Below are 19,051 nucleotides of genomic sequence, written 5' to 3' on the forward strand. Positions count from 1 at the left end.
GCTCTGTAAAGATGACACAGCCCCATGGTCCCAAACTCCCATTCTCAGATACTTCATGGGGTTGGTCCTCCTAAAGCCTCTAACCGAAGAACAAAAAAATGCACTAGAAGAACCAATTTTGCTATGTGACATTTATATGGCAGTTAATTTTCCGCAACATTTATTTTAACTGTGTCAGTACCCCACAAAAGCTATGCTGACGGTCACGATCACCCTGATTCCTAAAGAGGATAAAACCCCTTAAAATTGTGAAAGTTACAAACCTGTATAGCTCAATAATTCATATCTGAAAATATTCTTATAAATGCATCCCTGAATATACAAGGAATCAATCCAAATCTCAAGCCCTGACTACCGTATTGCGTTCATTTGGCACTCTGATTTAATAGTTTTTTTGGGAGGTAAACCTAATTTTGTCCTATAAGTTTCTATTTGAAGCTATGTACCATTGATTTAAAATACTTAAAATTGTATCACTCATACAATAGTTTTGCCAAGAAGGATTGCAATAAAAAAAATAACCTTAACCTTGACTATTCTCTAATTTTTCTATAGCTTTACTGATTTAATTCCTAAAACTTGCACAGCTACATCACTTCAGAGGGAGTTCTTTCAATTTATGACCTAGAATATCCAGGAATATTTTGCATAAAAACAAATTCACTTAGAGATATTTATCTCACATCAACAGCCCGTGGCTCCAAGACAGTTTATCAAATGATATAATCTTGGCTGATAAGAGATGCTGCTCCCTGAAACTAAACAAGTGTGGTAGCCACGAAGATCCACTTGCCCAACAGGGTGTTCGATACAGCAAAACAGAAAATAAAGGGGTGGAAGTTGGCATCGGAAAAGCAATCGAGATACTTACATCTTCTCTGTCCTTCTATTTTTACACCCAATGCCTTGAGGTCCTTTTATGTTACTAAATCCATGCCCTCTTATGATGCCATGTTAGCTCCCTCCAACTTATTTCCTACTTGAAGGACAGTACATCTATACATATTATATAGGAAACCTGCCACTTAAGGTTATGAATAAAAATATATATGAATGAGTGAAACGTGATTGACTATAAAATTATTGCAAAATGATAAGAGTCATTGTAATTCATTTCATAGATGAAAATCTATCTATCAACATCTGGATTATTTACAGAACGATATATAGAATTGGGGCAAAATGTTTTCACTGGGAGCGTGTAAAGTTCTTACTATATGATAACCACTGGATTTTAAATTGACTATTAAAATATAGATTGCCAAGGAGCTGTTACAGCCAGGTATGATTATTGAGAAATACTGTCAATGCCTTCAAATTATTGTAGAAGGAAAAGAAGCATAAGCTCTTGAAGCACTATACAATATTTTATATTGAAATGGGTAGCATACACTGCTAAGTAAATGTTTACGTTTCTAGCATACGAAGAAAAATAACAATGCTAGTAGCATAGAATCTTTTAGTCAGTTCTAAACAATACAAGTTTTGTATATTAAGTTTATGAATAATAAATGCAACAGCCTCCAAACAGATTGTGTCCTACAGCAGCTAATTTATTTGCTTGCACTGCAAGAAATGCACACAGCAGGGAACAACTGAGGAGAAAAGATTTAGCAGGTACTCACAGGACAATTTAACAGCATATATTTATAAATCCATTTACCTTATGCTCCACTTTTAAGGAAATGTCTGAAACAAGATTTCATTCATATGTATTTGTAATGGCTCTCAGTATGTATTTTATGAAAAAACTTTGACATGTAATATAGAGTGTGATTGAGGCTTATTATGCTTTGCTGAAGTAGGTAACAAATGGACTATCTTTGATAGAAAGTTAGGGACCAAATGCTTTTTTTGTTTTATTGTATTATCATAACTTTTGAGGGAAATGTATATACTGTATGTTTTTAATGTCACATTTATACACTTGAGTGTAACACTTTGTAGCTATTCCATCTATTAAATACCTTCATCGTCATCTCTGAGACTGTCATTCACAATAATCGCTGACCTTCCAAAAGGAACAGAGCCCACTGGGATGAGGTGGAGGGAGGATAATAGAATGCGCCTCAGGGCATAAAAATTGTCCGTTTTGTTAATTTAGATGGTGAGCCCACACAAATAGAAAAAGTGAATAGATGAAGGCCGGTTCCACGAATCAAAAGTACGGTTGCAATGTCAAGAATTGAACCAGAATCAGTAAAGCTCACATGAAAACATAGCAGACTAAATTAGACGGAACTGAAAACACAAATATAAAAGACCAGGACATCACCTTAGTTATCCATATAAAACAAGTGCAATGATCTACTTTAATTACCTTCCTTGAATAACACAGTCCAAGCTACATTCAGTGGTAGTAGGATTTTAGGTTCTCATATGACAATTAATACATTTTTTTTAGAACATCCCAGTTTCTACTTCCTTATTCACACTTTATTTTGTTTCATATTGTAGAGCAAATAAACTAGGGGTAATAATGGTCTATAAAAATGTTTGTGATCAGCCTACATCTCAATCATATTTGGTCATAAACATAGCCTAGAGGCATTAGACTCATCATGGTCTAAAGAGGGAGTTGTATGTGGAAATGGACATTTTAAGGACTCCAGGGCAGAAGTTAAGGCTATAAATCCTGCATCTCAACCTTTATTATTTATCATCTCAATTGCCATATATTAAATAGTGCATAGACTTGATCCAGAAAATCTTTCAGAGCTGTTGGAGGCATCAGTAGTAAGGCCATATGAACTTTCTCTAATCTGCCTTATTATTCTTATCATCTTTTATTTAAATGGTGGCCATAAAAGGTACAAGAAACTGTAGTATAAAATAAACAGACAGCAACGATTCATAAAACATAACATAATAATAAAAAACAAAACAATACAAAGACCAGACATACTGATTAAACAAATTGCATACAGATAACTTGGTAGTGCAGATCAAGTTATTTATGGGACAGTGAGTGAGAGTGATGGTAATGTCCAATGTGAGTAGGCCTGGGCTAAAGAGACAGGGCTAGGGATCCAGGCCTAGAGGTACAGAGTGTGCTGGAATAGTAGAAGGACTACACAAGTAAAAAGGGCCCTGCTCATGAAAGTTTATATCCTAAAGGGAAGGGGAGGATGCAAATAGGGTGGCATTGAGTGGGATGAGTGAAGGTGATAGCTAAGGCAAAGGAGTTAGGAGGGTTGATAGGCTTGAATAAAGAAGTGAGTTTTAAGGGCACACCTGAATCCTTGGAGAGTAGAGGCTAACCTGATAGGGCATGGGAGATCGTTCCACAGGAGGGGAGCAGCCTGGGCAAAGTCCTGGAGGCAGGAGTGGAAAGAGTTAATTGTTGTGGTACTGAGGCAGCAGCCATTGGCAGATTGATGGGGCAGCCAGTAGTGTGGGAATAAATGAGGTTGGAGATGTAGGGGGCGATGATTGGTTGAGAGCTTCATAGATGAGGGTGAGGAGTTTATATTTAATTCTCTAGGCCACGGGGTGCCAATGTAGTGACTGGCAGAGAGGAACAGCAGAGATAGAGTGTCGGGAGAGAAAAATAAGGCAGACAGCAGTATCCAGGATAGATTTGAGAGGTGCAAGGCAGGGAAGGGCAAAGAGAAGGATGTCACAGCAATCAAGCCAGTAATAAAGGGAAGAGATTAAAAGGGAATGAATAATAGTTTTGGTGGCTTCCATGGTGAGAAAGACCTGGATCTTGAATATATTCCAGAGGTGGAGGTGGCAGGAATTGGGGAGGGACTGAATGTGAGGTTTTAAGGAGGGTTGAGAATGACCTCTCTGCAGTGGACTTGAGGGTAGTGTTATCAACAGCAAGAAAGAGGGGGCAGGTGAGGGAGCTCTGGAGGGGAAGGGGCGATTATTTCAGTCTTGGAAATATTGAGATTAAGGAAGCACTGGGACATCCAAGATGGGGTAGCAGAGATACAGCAGTAAACACAAGACATAAGGAAAGGAGAGAGGTCAGGGAAGAAAAGATAGATTTGAGTGTCATCATCATACTTCATACGGGAGGCCAAGTGAGCAGATGAAGTCACCATGGGAGGAGATGTATAGAGAGAAGAGTAGGGGCCCAAGAAGAGATTCTTGGTGACACCGACATGTCACTTTATGGCCCTTTGCAAAAAGTGTCCATCTAGAATTTGATACCATGACAATCCACTGTAAAATGTCTATGGAGTGTGGCTATTGATAATATATACACCTGTAGAATTACTTTATTTATCTGACTAAAATCAAACAGTTTTAATTGTTTAGGTATGTTTTTGTGATTTGCTTTCATACAGTAACTATAATATACAATAATGATCCCAACACTGAAGATTAGTCTACAGGCTGGCTGGCCAGCTGAGATATGCACCTGATATGGGGTGCAGTCTATTTCAAAATGCTCTGCTTTATGTCTATTAACTTCTATGTGAGTACAAGTTCTAAATACATTTGATCTATGAGTAGCCATTTTTTTTTTTGTCCCTTTATAATCATATGGTATACTCTTGCAGTAATTATAGTTTTGTAACTTTTGATTACTAGCTTGCCTATTGGTAGACCTCTTGTAAGGTTCTCACTTGTGTCCATATTTCTAACAGTTGCTAGTGTTCTCTTATTCATTAAGCTAACTTCTTTTTCTGAATGTCAATGCTTTTTTTGTGACAAATTAGTATTTTAATCAGCACTAGCAGCAGGTAATGCCATAAACGTGACAGAAAGCAAAAGTTAATGTCTTTAATTTGCAATAAGCCAGCAGCTTTAAATGCCACGCTTATATAAATGTGTGCAGTATTTTATGTGCCAGTGTAACAAGTAAGCTAGTCTGTGTGTGTCTTTGTGAGTGCTTGTCTTTGTCTGTGTTATTTTTATTTATTTATTTTCGGTTCCTGTTGGTTTTGCCTGAGCTGCAGTTGCTGATGTGCCTCATATACACACACACAATACAGCAAGTGGATTCTGCTTTACAACCAGCTTCAGAATAGCACATTGCTTCTGTCAGTGTTTTATTGCTTTTTACACCTGATTCCCTCAATGCTGTTCTTCACTTGAAGGCAGATCCTTTGACCTAAGCAGATTAGACGCATGAACGACACAGCAAGCTATCTGTGCTTTTCAAGGATGAGATTTGGCTCCAAAATAGGGCACTAAGCTTTTCAGCCTTATGCCTATTTACCTAGTCAGCACGATGCAGTATCTCAGGGTGCTTAGTAGCCTCCTGGGGAATCAACTGGGAAACAAAAGCAGAAGTGGCAGCGGCTGCAAATGTGGAAGTCTGTGCCATTAGAGGAAACACTTGCTAATAATGGCCTGTGAGACCCAGGTTTCCTTGGTTTCCATGACAGCTATTAGGTACCATAGAAATTGAATTGCACACTGCTCCTGGGGGAGTGAAAGGGTGTTCGAATGACAGAGCACATTACCTAGAACTTGTCGTGTTCATCTTTTTGCAAAACTAACTGGATTATGGCATTTTATCCTGCACATTGTGTGTCCTTTGCTTTTAGAAGATCCGGATTTCCTCTAAACATTCATTAACAATAATATATGTTCTGTGTTTTTTTTTTCTTTTTTGGGGTATAGAACTGAGCTTGGAAAAGCAAGGATATGAGCTGTTATACAGGTGGGCTACAAAGGGGGAGTGCAAACATCAAGTATCCAATCAGGTATTGGTTACCTGCAGCACCAACAACATGCCACTGCAACAGATATCTGTAGTCCCTGTACGGGAAACTGCTAGCAATGGGAGAAGTTCAATGGGAAAAAACAAGGAGAAGAACAAAGAAGTTCAGGTTAGTAATAGATTGTTCTTCCCCAATATACAGACTGTTCTCTTTAATGAAGCTACCTGTTAAGATGAAAGCATTACACAAGAAACAGCAATGTCAGTAGCAAGGGATGCCTTGCCTATGCATGTTTAAAAAAATGAGATGCTTTTATGACTATCCAAATTGTTAAATATTCTGTTTTATATTATGGTTTATTTGGCTGTTTTATGCAAAATTAATTAACATGTCAATCTTATTGATTAAGTTATCATTGTTGCACTGATGTTATTGTTATGGCTCATAGGAGTGAAATGATTGGAATATATAATTTAATTGATGTTTATGGGTCTGCAATTAATAATTTACTATGTATTATTATTATTATTATTATTATTATTAATATTATGATCATCAAGATTATTATTTACCAATTATATTATTAAAATTACATATTAAAAACTTTTATTTGTTACTCATAGCATTACGTTTCAATGAATGAAGATAAATAAATGTTTGAATATCTGTGCCCTAAAATAATTACGCTAGATACTACACATTAAAGCTTTTATTATAAATGTGCTTATCTTAGAGCTACAAGATGCTGTATTAGGAACAAGTAGACCATTGTAAGGAGTCAGTTAATGCATTTTTTTCTGATATTATCAGTTTGATAATTAATTACAATTCTTGTTTCTAATGACTAGAGAGCTTTGCGTGCTTTTAACAAAGGAAGGATTACTATGATGGCATGTTTTTGAACATAGGGCATGTCATGATGCACTGGTTGACACTGGATATAATTTTATAACTATGGCTAAAATATTAAGTAAGCTTTTAACTAGTTTTTGATGGTAATAAAATATAACTTTTCCCACCTGGCTAAATACATTATGCATTATTTCCCAAATAATATAATCATATGAAAGAAACATTGCCCTGTAATATTTTTCCATGCAATACATAGTGCCAATAAGAATCACACTATATATTCTAAACTCCCGCTAGCAGGGTCCTTTCTGATTTATATATCTGTCTGAATTTATATGTTACATCCCATGAGACCCATATGCAAACAGTGCTGTAGAACATGGTGCCTATACATAAATAAATGATAAAAGTAATTTTTCGCCAAGAGATTTTATAGCAGAAAGATCATGGTAAATACTCTGCAGTAACCACCACTGATATGATGCACATTACCAGGGATGGCCTGGGTCAAAGAAATAGCCCTGACATTTAAGTACAATGTCCAATCTCTTTGTCTGGTAAAACATACTTAACTATATCTGAAATGCTTCTGGCATCTGCATAATGTTAGTTAAACATTAAGAATCCCACTACATTAAATTCCCAAGCTAATTTTACTCTAGAACCTTTGCATTCTGTGAATGCTGATTGTCATGTGGAAAGGGGGTGGGGGTGGGGTGTCTAAAATTGGTCGTTTAAAGGCACAGTTGACATATACTTGGAAATGTCACATGATGCAGCCAAATAACACATATGCCTGGCAAACATAGGAAAGGCAGCACTAATTAAACATTTTCACCCAAAAGTAGACATCAAAGTAGAAAAATATTTTCTTGCTTTTATTAAGGAGTGCAGATATACCATAATAAATCGAATTTTCGGGCCAAATACAGGGCCATTTTTGAATAAAGTGCCATGCTGGCAAGAAAATATTTTCCACATTGATGTCTATTTCTGAGTGGAAATTGTTTTACTAGTGCTGCCTACCCTTGTGCTTTTGTGACTGTAATGTGGTCATACTTTTGACAAAGGTTTGGGACTTCAAAAATTTGCACCTCAAACTTTCAATTTTTGGCAAGCATGGGAGTATATGTCTAAATACTGGTGCAGAGCTATAGTCGTATTAACAAATTTCCCAATTTTGTGGTCTCTATTGTGACACTTATGACTATGCTATGGTACAAGAGGGAAAAGTGAAGGCTTATCATTGCAGATTGTTTTCTGGTATATTTATATGAAAAGACAGGAGTTTTGCATAGTTTTTAAAGTATATGTACACATTCCTCTTGTCGGAACAAGATGCACCAAACAGATACCAGACACATTTTTATGGTTACCAGAGACTAATCAGTTTGGTGGTTAGTGGTACAAAATGTTTAGTAGTTTTGTGCAGGAATACAAGTCACTTTTTAGGAGAAAGACTTTAGCAGTATTTCTATCCACCACTTGCATCTAGACTGGATACAGTATTTCAGAGAAGGTCAATAGATGTCTAGTTCTGCAGTGGTTCAGTCAGGCAGCCCATTTTTTATTGCAACTTATATAAAATTGTAATGGATTCTGTTTTGTGCTTTTCAGTTGAATACGTTTTATTAATGAATGTTTGATGTCATTTAACCTTTTAACTATATTTTTAAAAAAAACTTGGGGGTAAATTTACTAAAGCAAACCACCACATATCACATGGTTGTGATTTTTTCGACGCGTTTCGTCACAGGGTAGTGGCTTTCTCAAGGCTGATGCTGTTATTGGATGGTCTCCTGACTGCATACATATGTAGTGTAGTGTAGTGTAGTGCATGCGTGGTTTTGATTGGTTAGAGTTTTACTGATGTTGTTACAGCATTTCCAGTGAAAGAGTTATAACTTTGTCCTGCATCTTTTACTGTGTCTACTAATATTATTTATAATAACATTGGTATATATGACATCAGACATGCAATTAATATTATATACAATATATGATGCAGAAACATGTAATAATTAATCTATACAGTGGATGATACAGTGTGAAATACTGTATACCATACCATTCTGTAATAAGGTGATAGATTGGTACAAATATATCATATTAAATACAAGCTGGACTGAGTGGGATTCAGGTACTGTAGTAAACGGATTAGTGTTGAGAACGCTCCTACATAAAGTGACTTATAATTGTGTCTACCTATGCTAGATAATAGATCTTCATCCCAATGTTATCACAAAATGGACAAGGTTATTGAACCAGAAGTAATTATGTGTTGATATTAATCTAATGCCATCAAATATGAATTTCACCCGTTGTGGTTGTAGTGAGGGATCTTTTGACTTGAAATACTCAATACTTTGCAGTCATTGTTCGTGATCTATAACTGTGTACAGTGAGGTTACATCACTGATGATTATCCAATGGTCCTCCCCCTATTGGATATGTTGAAGAATATTGAGAATGTGTGATGTGTCTTGTAGAGAGGATTTTTAATCCTTTACGTATTTCTCTAGGAAAGAATCAATGTATTGTGAGAGGTTAGAAGTGATGGAATTGATACCTGATATTATGGTCTTCCAGGGGGGTGGGTAGCATTATTGTGGACCTTTGGTAGATAATAAAAAACAGGTATGGTAGGGTGTGTGATATGAATGAATTGATACTCTTATTTAACTAAGATGCCTTGTTCAAGACCCTCTTTCAAGAGATCCAATAGTATTTTCTGAAATTGGGAGGTGGGATCAAATGTCAGAACAGTGTATGTGGTGGTGTACTTCAAAATGTTGTTGGCCTCTGTCATTTAGTCAGCTTTATCTAGTACTACAATCCTGCCACCTTTGTCTGCAGGTTTGATGATAATATCCTGGTTATTTTGCAGTTTTTCAATGTTACTGTCTCTGATTTGGTAAGGTTGATTTGTGCTGGTTTGATTGCTGTGTTTAGTTGCTCAATGTCTTTCATGACCATTTTTTCAAATGTCTGAATCATGGGGCCTTTGAGGTAAGTGGGATTGAAGGTAAATGGGGGTTTAAGACCACTGTGCTGATAGGGACTGGTATCTCCGAGCATGCTGGTGAGGCTGACTGGATTTGGTGTTTGTCTAGAGAAGTATAATTAGATTTAAATAAAGTTTAAAAAAAATTAACCCACCTTTACATTCCCTAACTGCTCCCCCTGCTCACCATTGAGCCTGGTCCTCTAGCAGGGGGAAAATAAATAATGATAGAACTCATGTACAGAGAGAGTATTGGCCCAATGCTGACAAAAACTGGTCCCGCCTGGTAACCCTGGCTTTTGGGTGCCAGGGTAAAAATGATAAAATATTAGCAAGTTTTTATAGCAGTACAAGTGCCAGCGTGCACTGAGAGCCCATGAGTGTTAATGTATGCTTGAGCTTGTAGAACTACAAGTCAGCATGCACTTGAGCAAGTGCGTTCTTGCATTTGTAGTGCCACAAAGGAGTTGCTACCATAAGTACTAAATAACTGATGCCCCCCATAATAAATTAATAAATAATTCCTCCATAATAAATAAATAATGACCCCATAATAAATAAATATGTCATACCCCTGTAATGAATAAATAGTTAATGGCCCCCTAATGAATAAACAGCATTGGTTTGAGCTACCTCTCCTGTCCCAACCACCTCTTTTTTTTTTTTACTATTGGCAAACTGTCAATTGAAACATGGAATGTTTGTATCCAGCAAGGTCTGCAAACTGCAAATGCAGTTTTGCATCATGCGATTCGATGTGTGGTTTTGCTTTTAGTAAATCACATGGTTTACAAACTGTACATCAGATTGCATGAAAACCTGTTGTTTGCTCAAAACCCAGTTCCATATCTTTCCCCTCCTGTTCTTTTATATGACACAACAAACATGACAACTGATCTAATGATTACTCCAATAAATGATACAAAGTATTAGTAAGAAGTGCCGGAATATGGGGTATGTGCTGGTATGATATACTGGTACTTCTGGTCCCCACTTCCATTGAGTCCCTGAGTCTGGGCTTTCACTTTAGTAGAGTGAGATAGCAAAGCAGCAGACTGAGCCACAGGAGTGCAGAGTGGGAGCTACAGGAGCGAACAAACACTGTTAGAAACTAGGGCGATAGTTTTTGCTGTAGTTTCCCGTGTGACTTTAATTTCATTCAATGGACATAAGTTTCTATTGAAGTAATGGGGAAAGAGAAAGTCATATGTGGTCTAGGAAGCGATCTGTTCCGAGACTGGGCACAAAGCCAGTGGGGCTGCAAGTTAAAGATCGACATTTTGCAATGATAACAATCTGTCATAAACTTTTATCACGGTTTACACATGGGTTAAATGCCTAAACTCCAATACTGAAGCTAGTGAGGGACTCATAGGAGATGCAGTAATCAGACAAGGGAGTATTTGGGCGTTCTGAGCACTACTCCAATTGACTGCACTGGAAGTTGCGTGTAGTGCTGCTTTGTCTGTATAGCTTCCACATCCAGCAGGATACAGGGGTCCTTAAACTGCCTCCCACCCAGTGATCTCATGGGGATTTCTTCTTACATTTGTACCTGGAGTAGTAGAAGCAATGGGCCTGATTCATTAAGGAACTTAGGCAAGAAATTAAGTAAATTCTGGAAGGTCCCCAGAACCCGGACATTCACTTCATTTCCCATACCAACACTTCTAATTTCCCACTTCAACCACTAAGTGCATGCGATAGCTATGCATTACGGACATGCGGTGGACATACAAAGATATGTTGCATCCTATTATCAGTACACTGCTGCCACAAACATTTCATTTTGTCATTCTAGATATCAGATAACTGTTCCAAGATATAAATAACTTCAGCAAAAATATGAGTTTTCAGTAAAATTCCTCCCTCACCTCCAGTAGTAAACCAGTAGAGGTTCATACCCCTATGATTTAGCAGTTACACCCACCAGCATACCACTCAATCCATTAATTCACTTGGAGAATTTTGAAAATGAACAGGACTCGTGTGGATTGTCAAAGCATTGTTTACTTGAATATCCACAGAATAAGTCTGTGGAAAGGTGAAGAGATCCCTGTGATTTTACAACTTTAGGATGATAAGGGTTATTCTATTAAATAATATTGGTAGGGTAAGTATTACTTTGAGCATTACTTGTTTTGGTGGCTGCTAATACCCATGGTCTTTGAAGATTACAAAAACTATGAATGTAAATGTAAAACTGCCAAACAGTCATTCTTGCACAAGGAAGTTACCATCATTCAGTGTTTCTAATGTCTCTGCAGCTCCCCAATACTAAGCTCTGATATAGGGGCAGCAGCTTTTTAACTGTGATGGGGGAGGGATTTCATATGCACCCAGATGTTGCGCCGGCCCAGCAATCCTTGTTGCCGTGCAAGAGGTGCAAATGCAATTTTTGTTTAAATGCAGGAAAAATACTATGTGGTTTGCACATAGTACACAAATACTGGGCCACTTTATTTTTACACTGAGATTTAGGGGTAGCTTCAATAAGCTGCATTGTTCTGTAGAACAATGCGACTGCACATTACTACGTTTACCCCTTAAAGTTGAGCTAGAATACTTGTCCCTCCAAACTCTAGATCTGTCTGCATATTTAAAATTTTCCTCCCTGTAACACAACATAGTTTTGCCAAAGTGTAAAATTTAACTCTCTGGCTTGATTTAATCCTTACTCTAGATGAGACCCTTGACCTTTTTGGCTTTATTAGTTGGTATGTAATAAGTTGCCTTAAATACATTTAAGTTATTATTTTCTTGCCTTGAAGATGTAGTGAAATTCATATATTCAGTTTGTTTTCATGTAAAAGCTTGATTTATGGAAGTAATTGTTACATGTGTGTAGAAAGGATTGCTTACTAAATAGCTGTTTCGTAAGTGTTCCTTTCTAAATACATGATAACGGTTACATTAAGCTCTTTCACAGAAAAGGATTGACCTGGTTACCCATTTACAGTACATCTTCTACATCTCATTAGTATTGGGTTATGCAATGTTTTTTCCCATGCGCTCTCTCTAGATTATTTTTAATCTAATGTAATATGCATTGTTAAAAAAAGGAGGTACGAGCTGCATTATACTATGCTCTGTGCATGTACTGTGTATGAATTTGAAGGTGCAGTAAAAACTACCACAAAGTTATAATCTAGTGAAAAATGTGTATTTTAAATTCTCTAGAGATTACTGCTAGAGGACTGTAGAAGGATTTAAGTAAAAACAGTGGAATTAAACACGCCGACCGCACTGTCAGTTGACTTTTGATTGGTTGAACACAGCAGTTGTCCAATCAGTAAGTGACCATAAGTGCAAATTCCCTTTTAATATTCAATATGTTTTTTTCTTCAGAATAAAGGAAAAACATTTTTTTATTTCATGGTAACCTTCTGTTGATTGGTAATGTTGACTTCAGGCTTACAGGAAGCTTTAGTGCTCTCTAGTGGTTTTGATGAATCTGGAATGAAAAAGTCCTCAATAATGTTTTCCCCAACATAGTACAAAGGTGAAATAGGTACAGAAGAAATTAAAAACAGATTTAAAGCATAAAATAATAAATATTAATCCTTGCGACAATAAAAAGAGAAATAAAAAGTTTTCAGCTGAAGATAAAAATGGACATAGTGTTCCCAAACACCTTTTGTAATAAGTCAAGATAACGTGACAAAATATTTATCAAATAAAATACACCCAAGAAATAAAATGTGCCGTACTATCAGAGATAGAAAAAAAATGTTTACTTTATTTTTATATTTTGCCAAATATCGGATGATTTCATTCAATTCAGTGATTAACTCCAACAGTAAGAACATGGAAGGTAACATTTGAAGGTATAAGGGACAGTTGGGAAGATGTGTATTTGTAACCACTACTACCTTTTGGTAGTGTAGGTCCTGCTGGGAATGACAGACACACACAGTCTTCTTATTTTCGTCATGGCTGGTCGTACAGATTCCTTAGCACGGATCCCCACAACGCTTCAATCTAGGGGATTACTAATGGATACAGTGTGAAAGGAAGGGGGTGTAGGAGGTGACGGCCAGAAGTAGACTCTGCACTCTACTCCGGGACTACGGATATTTAGGACAGGAAAGTATCCTGCCCCAATATCCTTTTTACTGATGTACTGGTGAGGGCTTCTACTAAGAGAGAGAGGTGAAACCAAACAATGACACTCACCAAGGAATTGCTGCCTCCTTTTGATGGTTGTCTGTACTCTCAGAATCAACATCTAGAAAAAGGGGAGATAAAAGACAGCCCACCCACAAGATTGACTAGTGGTTTGATATGTAACTTCCACACTAATGCAAGCTATAATAACACAACAAAACAACAGCATGCTGCTCCTAATAACTGTACTATGTGACAAAATGCTGCACAACTTTAAACTCCTAGCACTAGGTATAGTGTACTGCCCTAACTCAAACCCCACAGTTCAAAGATACCAATCCCAGTGAATACCAAAAGCCTACCTTTAATGGGGTCCTGACTTCTGGATCCTATAAGTGAAAATACAAAGTACAGTAAAGTGACCATCGCACAATGGACACCTGAATTCAGTACAATGGAGACAGACCGGATGCAGTCTCACAATGACAAGGTACCTCCACAGGCCTAGTGCATGAATTATGTGCCTACAGGCTAATCCTGTACTTTACTTGACCACAGGCTAATCCTGAAATTTAACTGGTGCCCACAGGCTAAGTCTGAAATTAATTGGGGTCATAGGCTAGTCCTGAAATTTACTAAATGCACCCAAAGAAAACAAAATACAGTAAAAAATTGAAAAAGGTTTAAAGCATAAAATAATAAATTAAATTGTAATCCTTGCGACAATAAAAAAAAGAAATAAAAAGTTTTCAACAGAAGATAAAAATGGACATAGTGTACTAAACACTCCTAATTACCCAGGGCCTTATGTCCACTAGTGCTGCATGGGCCTAGTGCCCGAAAATGTTATATAGACAGAATGCAGGTGTGGGCCTGGAAGAGGGCTGCCCAAATGGTCTTACAAACACTGGCTTCTTTCTTAGGCAGCAGGGGGGAACTGTGATAGCTCTTTTGCCTTCCCTCTGCTGGTTCCTCTGGGTGGCATCTTCAGAAGTCTTCTGGCTTGGTTACGCAGCTCTCTGGCTCTGCGCTGTCTGTTGCCATCTTTTTTCTTCTTCTCTCCCTGCTACTTTCTTCTATCCGGTGTCGTCTTTGTTGATCCCTCTGGCTTCATTCTTCTCTCCGACATCTTTTTTCTTTTCGGCATCTTTCTTCAGGAGCTCTGTCTTGGTAGGCCTTCACCGTCAAACTGAAAACATGCTGCGTAGGACCGTTATATAGTAGCTGTTGCGTAGGCGTGGCACATGGTGAGTACTTATTGGCTCACCGCAGCACCAAACATTTAAATTCCCAACAGTGAGCCCTGATTGCCTCACCAGTCTGTCCACTGAGTGGCTGGCAGTGAATCGTTTCTGATTCGCAGTCACCAGCATTGGTACCAGAAAGAAAGAATAACTTACCTGCATCCAGCCATCGTTCAAGTGAGTGTCCTTTTCTTTCTTTCTTCACCATCTTCTCGGGCTCTGGGAAGCACCCTCTCACAATAGCCTGTCAGAATCTCAAAATATTAGTTGCCACTCATCATTAAATCATTATCATTTTTTTGTAAAACAGCAGTTAAATATTTAAGTTATCTATGAAATATTGTGATGATGCCCCCTTTTCTTGGCATTCTGTTCAGCGCATATCACCAGTCCTGTACCATTACACTACCAATTTGTAGCAACATTTCTGAATCACATATCTAATGACTGAGCTATTTATTAAATGTAGGTTATTGTATGGTTTGGTATTTTTCACAAATCTAAAGGTTGACATGTGAACATTTACTGAATATGGGTGACAGGTTTTAATGACAGATAAGTCACCCATTGACCCAGCAACAACTTTCACTCCTGCCACCACAAAAAAATCTCAATAGTTATGGATTCCAGTCTACAGTGGCATCATAGAAATTAAGTCACTTAAAACAGTCGCACTTATGCTATTAACACATAGATTAACAGCTTCTCCCTTTCACAGTTTATTGATTCCACTTTTAGTTCTATATCGATTTATTGATAAGTACCATCCTATCTTTTACTACTTTATTATGAAAATTATTTCAATCTCACTGATGAGTCTCTGTTTAAGCTGTCACACTTGCATATTCCTGTTTCCTGCTTCATCAACTATCCCTTACCCTAATTGTCATTAGCGTTTGTGGCTGGATCACATAGTAATAATTTATTGTACAAATTTTATTTCAATTAGTGGCGCAAGCACCAATTTATATAATTGCAAATGTACTTATCTTTTTATATTGGTATGTGTTTTCTGTGGAAATGATTTTTGAGACAGTATGTCATGTTTGGGTTTTGTAAATTTTGTAGAGGAAATCCTAAGTAGGCATATGTGTGGAGGGGATGTGTTTTTGAAACTGTCTGGAGACAGGTAATCTCATGTTAATTATACATTTTCATCGCTGAGTGACCAACACATCTGTTGAACCTGAAAGCACAGGAGGGGGTAATTAGACTTGCTGGTAGACTTCCTATATCTGCAAGACTCAGGATGCAAGTGATCACAAATTAATGTGAATTTTGCAAGTTAAATTGTGTTAAAAGCAAGATTAGAGAAAATGTTATATCCTGATGGTAAACATTTAATATAAAACCTCAGACGTTGTGGTGCCGCTAGCAGCAATGTAAAAAGGTGTTAAACCCCTCCAGGCTGATTTATGTGCAGGCTGCATGATGCACCTGGATTGGATAGAGGGGTAGGAGGCTGGATTACCTCCTGCCAGGGTATCTGTGTAAATCTGTATAAAAAGTGCACTGTTTGACCATGTAATGCATTAGTAATATTATACCAACTGTACCTTCTGAAGATCACTAGTACCACAAACTTGTGTAAATGTCCTTATTAGGACACTTGAGCTAATAAACATCACTGCTTCAAGACCCTGCTTTGACGCCTATTTACCTGTGGCAATTACTGTAACCTACAGATTAGAAGAATCAAATCCATTATCTGACTGTTTTGAGTTTGAATTAGTTCTTGATAGTACAATTTATCCTCTCTACTTACCCACTGGCTTGTGGCCTATAGTGAGTGTGTAACTTACTATCAATACCCATGAGCTTACACATAAGCTGAAAGACATCCCCAGTAAAATTTAATATATTTTGATAATTTAATCTTTTAATTATTTTGGGTATACCAAACCTATAAACGAATTCCTGAACAATTTTTTTTAGCAGTGAATACAGCAGTTTTAGAAGAAGCTGGATAAGCCTCTTCCCAGTTAGAAAAAACATTGATACATACTAATATATACTTGAGATCCCTGCAGGGTGGTAATTGGATGAAGTCAATTTGTATGAGCTGGAAAAGTCCATCTGTAGGAGGAATGTGGGATTACTCTGTCGGTATAGCTTTTCCCATATTCTTTCTCAGACAAGTAAGAAAAAACACTGCCTTCTTACTAGCCTGTGAAGAGAAGCCCGGTGCACATCAATATGCTTTTACCTATTTGCACATACCCTCCTTATCCAAGTGACTCAGACCATGTGCTGCCTTTGCTAAGCTTGGAAAATATGCCTTGGGAGCTACTGGCCTACCTTGTCCACATTTCCAGAGCCCAGAGGACTCTAGACCACATCCCTTCAACTTCCAGACAGCCTTCTCCTGTAGGGGACACAAATTCTGCATTTCTATTCATTTCTGTACACTGAGAGCTACAAAAATCATTAATTTGGTTACATTGATTTCTATGATTGAGCCTGCTGCTCTCTTATCGGCCTCATCTGTTCTGTCATTACCAAGTGATATGGGGTCCCTGTCGTATGTGTATGCTTTACACTTGATGACGGCTATTTCCTTAGGTAATTGTATCGCTGTCAGAAGTCTTTTTATGTGTTGTGAGTTTGCTACTTGTGTGCCTGCTGCTGTCATAAAGTTCCTAAGATGCCATAGAGCCCCATAGTCATGCACTACCTAAAAGGTGTACCTAAAGACAGTGTATATATTAACTGATTTACCCTCTGTCAATGCACATGCTCTTCTCAATGCCACAAATTCAGTCACTGGGCCTAAGTGAGGTGGGCCAAGGGGTTAAGCTTCTATCACACCTACATCATCTACAACAGCATAACCAGTACATAATTCTCCTGTTTCCGTCTGTCTATGACAACTCCCATCTGTGTAAAATGCAAAATTCACATTTTCTAAAGAGGTGTCATGTATGTCAGGTTTTGTGTTAAAGGTCTGATTCAAATATTCCATGCAATCCATGCAATATTCCGTGCATCTGTATACCTGCCAAACTTACCTTCAGCTAGATTCTCCTCTCCTTCTACCCTTTGTGCATCTCAAAGCACATTTCGTAAATCTTGCTGAGGAGACATGTCTAGTTTGGGCAGATTTTAGTAGGGCAGATACCGCATGTGGTGTATAAACAGTTGAATCATGTCCCAGTACAACATCCTCACTCTTACTTACCAGAAGAGCAGCTGCTGCTACACTTCTTAAACACGCAGGGAGAGATCTTGCCACAGTGTCCAATTGTGCATTGTAGTATGCTACCTGTCTGCTAGCATCAGCATGTTTTTGTGTCAAGACTCCTGCAAAAGATACAATTGTGCAGCTGGTTTTGCGGCAGTGTCATGTCTTGTGTAGCCTTAATCCTGTACATTGTCAAGTGTCTTAGCCCCTGAGTGGGAAAGTGTCCCAAGTATTTGTCCTCTGTCTGGCATGATTGTAATTTATCCTTTGCAACCTTGTGTCCTGTCTATGAGAAATTAAGTAATAAGTGTTTAGTATCAGACACTGATAACATAAATGAATTAGAACACAGCAATACTACATACTAAATTAGAACAATTTAAGATACTGGCCTTCCTTGTGTCCAAAAATAAGAAAAATAATTAGTACCAGACATATTCATTTTTACTTTTGGTTCTTGTTCTGATTATTACTTAATTGAATTTAATTTTGACACTTATGTATATCTTACATGTGTGGCCCAGATTTCAGAGATTAACATACGTACTCATGACATTTTGATGCCATTGGATGAGTATGTCCCTGATGGTAATCTCTCTCTAGCCTATTGTCACTCCAAGGGCAATGCAAGACCACATATCCTTATTTGTTTTATGATTGGGAATAGCTATTGTCTGCCTGTGTGTAATTCTACAGTATCACTAATAGCTGGAACTATTGTCTCTGCACAATGGATTTTCCAGTGTTTACTAGCAATGGGAGAAAATTTTATTGGTGTCTATAGCAGAAAATGAGGGTGGGCCTATATCTCCCCTAATCTCTGAAAGTATATGAGTTATTGTAGGGATAAAAACAGGCTCATCGTACATTTACTATCTTTTCAAAACCGGATATAATTTACAGGGTTCACTATTTTCACTGGCTGTACTTTTGTTACTATCCACATAAGGTGGAGGTGGTGTTGATGCATGTTCAGGTTTTGAACAATTTTTTTATCTTTTTTTTTCACCTGCGCTAATTTCTCGCACCAAACTTTGCC

At 37.6% G+C, this 19,051-nt stretch overlaps 1 protein-coding gene across 3 annotated transcripts in view; it reads left to right on the forward strand.

Annotated features, from left to right (window-relative positions):
• The first annotated feature begins 4,927 nt into the window (after window positions 1-4,927).
• Window positions 4,928-19,051, forward strand: part of MARCHF1 (membrane associated ring-CH-type finger 1) — a 214,644-nt gene continuing 200,520 nt past the window's right edge. Inside the window, exons 1-2 of one of the 3 annotated variants that reach the window (XM_075198007.1) lie at window positions 4,929-5,352; window positions 5,584-5,792. In XM_075198007.1, coding sequence (XP_075054108.1) covers window positions 5,694-5,792 — 99 coding nt within the window. In that variant the 5' untranslated portion in view covers window positions 4,929-5,352; window positions 5,584-5,693. Of the gene's footprint in view, window positions 5,793-19,051 lie in introns of all 3 variants that reach the window. The other 2 variants (XM_075198012.1, XM_075198020.1) reach the window with 2 other exon arrangements.

Source organism: Mixophyes fleayi, chromosome 1, assembly GCF_038048845.1.
Source record: "Mixophyes fleayi isolate aMixFle1 chromosome 1, aMixFle1.hap1, whole genome shotgun sequence".
NCBI classification, from domain to species: domain Eukaryota; kingdom Metazoa; phylum Chordata; class Amphibia; order Anura; family Limnodynastidae; genus Mixophyes; species Mixophyes fleayi.